This window comes from Poromitra crassiceps, assembly GCF_964638095.1.
Source record: "Poromitra crassiceps genome assembly, chromosome: 27".
In the NCBI taxonomy this organism is placed as follows: domain Eukaryota; kingdom Metazoa; phylum Chordata; class Actinopteri; order Beryciformes; family Melamphaidae; genus Poromitra; species Poromitra crassiceps.
In genome coordinates, this window is record NC_139650.1 from 3,867,634 (window position 1) to 3,872,052 (window position 4,419).

At 44.0% G+C, this 4,419-nt stretch overlaps 1 protein-coding gene across 1 annotated transcript in view; it reads left to right on the forward strand.

Moving 5' to 3' along the window:
- Positions 1-2,380: 2,380 nt before the first annotated feature.
- The window catches only part of LOC310799195 (lumican), a gene marked incomplete at both ends in the record, with an annotated part of 7,687 nt that continues 5,648 nt past the window's right edge, over positions 2,381-4,419 (forward strand). Inside the window, one exon of the mRNA XM_083661762.1 lies at positions 2,381-2,686. Coding sequence (XP_083517888.1) covers positions 2,381-2,686 — 306 coding nt within the window. The remainder of the gene's footprint in view (positions 2,687-4,419) is intronic.

Below are 4,419 nucleotides of genomic sequence, written 5' to 3' on the forward strand. Positions count from 1 at the left end.
GGGCTTGGGTGGAAATCTTCTTCTTGAGTTTTATAGCGGTTGGCAAACAATGTTATAGTGCATTACTGCCACCAACTGAAATGAGTGTGGATTGTGATTATGTAGCGTAACTTGCAAGCTAGTAGCACTGATTAACCAAACCTGCTTTCTTGCAGGTTACCAAATTTCTTCCGATTTTATTTTATAGTAACAAGTTACGAAGATGCTTAGGGGGAAAGTAAAAGAGTAGAAATACTGTATACATTTTATTTTGGAAATGTAGTGGAGTAAAAGTAAAAGTTAAACAAATATCAATAAGTTAAGTACAGATACTTCCAAAAATACTTGGCAACTGTAACAAAATATGATTTAGTTACTGCACACACATTCTATTTTTACAGTATGCACACAGACATGCACGCACACACACACACACACACACACACACACACACACACACACACACACACACACACACACACACACACACACACACACACACACACACACACACACACACACAAGCATGCACATACACAGAGTGGTCTCTTTGGCTCCCCAGGTACTTTGGTTTCAATGCCTGTATAGACAGTGGATGAACACAGACTCACTCACACAAACTCACACACACAAAAGCAGATTATTCTTCTATTCTTTTATTAGATTAAAGCTTTTATAATACCCTCATTCAAAGCCACTTCTCCTCCTTTCCCTCCTTTCTTTCTTCGCTCTCTTTTCAGCATTCCTTGTCACTCTGCTGTTTTTTCCAGCGTGCAGGCAAACATGTTTCCACCAAATGTGGCGGCTTCAACCGTTCGCCGTGTGCTGAGAGAGCAGAAGGAAGGGGTGAATGACGGAAGACTATATGGAGGAGGTCTGGGATGTGGGCAGCGTTTGAAGCAAAGGAATGCATCAGACAGTGGGTAAACACCGTGGTAGCTTGAACACACACACACACACACACACACACACACACGGTCCCATACAGCTCCATGTAGGAGGCACACGGAAGGTATCATTGGGAACTTAAGACGACTGTCCCCGGGTCAACAGGTAGGTGGCTCTAATCTCCACATGTTGTCGACTTCTCCTCTCAATTGCTTTATACTGCTTCCATTTCATGGAATGTTTATGCACGGTAGGCAAACTTTGACCATGCTGCATGCTGAGTAAGCAAAAGCTCCTGATGACTCAATACTTTCTCACCAACTGTTGTACAGGAACAGGGTAATCAGTGCGTGCGTGTGTGTGTCTGTGTGTGTGTCTGTGTGTGTGTGTGTGTGTGTGTGTGTGTGTGTGTGTGTCTGCCTGTCTGCCCATGTGCAAGAAGGCTTGTGGCTGTAACAAGAAGTTTGCTTCTATACGAAAGCATCCATACTGTATGTAATTTATATATATATATATATATATATATATATATATATACATAACCTCAGAAGTTTGCGCTCTTTCCACTCATTGTATGAGAATATGTGGAGAAACGCTATACGCTAGTTTGGGTTCAGATGGTCTAGATTTTTCCACATTTGATTATTTCTACTTGAGCTTTTTGGCGGAAAAACCATATCAGACACAAATGACTTTAGTTAGTTTGGAGGGGATCTTTTAAGTTTAGTCTTCAAATGATATGAATATGACGTGAGGTTCAGTTTAGCTTTGCACAAAGCCGTACTTTTTTTTTTACTTTAACTTGAGTAAATAAGTTGGATCAGTACTTCTACCAGTCTTCTTTTACACAAGTATCTTTACAGTACTTCTACTTGAGTAAAGATTTTGCCATCTCTGTTCCTTTAAAGGGATAGTACACTTTTTTTTTTTACTCTAGCCCAATTTGCTACTTACAGTACCAATGATGATGATGTTGATTGGTAGAGTTCTTTCTCAGCACCCATCCTGTTCCTCATAGTAGCTCTGGAAAGTTGGACAAAAATGAATGTAAGGTCAGTGGGGTCACGCTCCTGTCTCTTTATAAGCTGACTGAAATGGACTTTGTGTGCAGTGTGGATGACATTTCAATGAGCTTCAGTCAGCTTGTACATACAGTGTGTGACCCCAACTGACCCATTTGTTTTCCCCCCAACTCTCTAGAGCTACTGTATAGCCGAGCCGTTTCTACACATGCAGTGAATTCCTGAACATTTCCAGACATTACTTGAATGGCCTGCATGTTTAGCAACAAATGTCCGTTATGAGCGGACCCACCCAAGTGTAAAGACCGCGTCGCTGGCAGTCTAATTTAGCAGCTCCCGGCTCATTTTCCAGAATGTGGAGTGAGTGTGGATAGACTTTAAAAAATGTGAATTATCCCTTTAAGTCTAATAGTTCCCATGCCCACACTTACATGTCTCTCCATGTTTAATTCCCAGGATTTGTTAGCATAGTTACCTCGTCACCTGTCTCCATGGCTCTGCTGCGCTGCGCTGTGTTGGTGCTGCTGTGTGCGTGCGACTCTACCTCGACCACTGCCGAAGCCGACCTGGACTACGGAGGTGTCCCTCTGTGGATCAACCGCCTGCTGGGCGAGCCCACCGTGCTGAGCCTTCAGGGGCGCCTGGACCCGGCCTGGCACCGAGCCAACAACCCACAGGCCTGCCCCCAGCACTGTGACTGTCCCATCCACTGGCCCACAGCGCTCTACTGTGACCACAGAGCCATGGCAGACGTCCCTGATGAGCTGCCACACAGGACGCAGTACCTTTTTCTACAGGTAGGAGAAACACATGCGGACACGGTGGTTTAGGCCTATCTTTACATGGTCAGTCACCAAACCGCACTGGCTATTCTTTTCCTGTTCAGTTCCCACGGCTATGTCAAATATGCCATCAGACCTCCGCTGTGCTGGATGGGCTATTTTAATTATGAAGTGTGAAAACACCAACACATATCATATTAATTCCACATTGTGGTCTCTTGTTTCCAGAGATGGGAAGTAACAGAGTCATTCACCGCCAATGACGTCTTTGACGTGTTATCAGAAATAGCCCTCCCCGCCAATGACGTGTTTTTGTTTTTATGAGTGCAGCGCATAGTTGAAACACTTACCCAGCCTGTGACATAGTTTCGGGTCCCTAACCTCAAAGTCAAGCCGACAGCACGTTATCAAACACATACCGCAGCTGTTGTTTGAAATTAGGAAGAAGGTGGAAAGGAGGAGAAACGCGCTTCCTTGTTGCAGAGGAGAAACGCCATTGAAATGCCCCCTCGCCGCGCTGCAGAGCTGATCGACTTGCTGCAGAGCAGCGGACATCGAAACCGCGGTAGTCAAACCCGTGACCAACATGATCGATCCTGGTCCCTGGACCCCGTTCCTATGTGCCAGCCTTGCTGCAGGGCGAACCTGGATTGCCTAGTCAAACCCGTGACGAACATGATCGATCCGGTTCCAGCAGCGCCTGGTCCCAAAGCCAAGCCGCGGACCCGTTCCTGTGTCGTGTCGCAGCATTCGTCCGAGCGAGAGGAGGGAAACGAGCAGCAGAGGAGGCAAAACGCTGATGGGGAAGGAGGGGGAAGGAGGTGCGATCTAGCAGCAGCTGTGGAGAGAACTCTCTCTCTCTCTGTGTGTGTGTGTGTGTGTGTGTGTGTGTGTGTGTGTGTGTGTGTGTGTGTGTGCGCGTGTGTGTGTGTGTGTGTGTGTCTGTGTCTGTGTCTGTGTGTGTGTGTCTGTCTGTCTGTCTGTCTGTCTGTCTGTGTGTCTGTCTGTACACTCACTCACACTGAGCAAACTGTATTGTTGAATGTAAAAAAAGCACTTCATATATATATATATATATATATATATATTTTATTTTTTTTGTCATTTGTGTCATAATGAATAATATTTACATGTCTGATGTCAATACAGTTCAAAATAAGAGAGAGACCTTTTGGGTGAAAACAGGGTGTATATAAATGGCTATAAGTAGAGTACAGAACATGCTAAAAGCTCACTTTTTTTTCCTGGTGAACCCAGAGACGTACATCTTCATTTTGAGGTATTGCAAATCACTCTGGTGCTAATAGATAATTCACTGTGGGTCTTGAAAGATGACCAACAATTATGAAAATCTTTGGCCTGTGCTAAATATTGGCAGTCCTAAACTGGCGGTGAATGTACTGTACTTAAAGGGGCACTTCACCGAAAAACAATGCTGAGTTATTTTGCATATGATTTCACACTTATCTGTAAACTGTAAACAGTTTTGCAGACATTCATTTTATTTAGTTTTACAGTTATTGAGAGATGATTTGAGTTTGAGATTTGAGTTGATGCCAGTGATGTCATCAGAAGATTTGTAATGCATACAACCCAATGATTCAGTGCCTTCCGATGACATCACAGGCATCAACTTCACTCAAATCAACTCTCAATAACTGTAAAACTAAACAAATGTCTGCAAAACTGCTTACAGTTCTCGGATATGCGTGAGATCATGTGCAAAAATAAATCAGCATTGTTTTTTG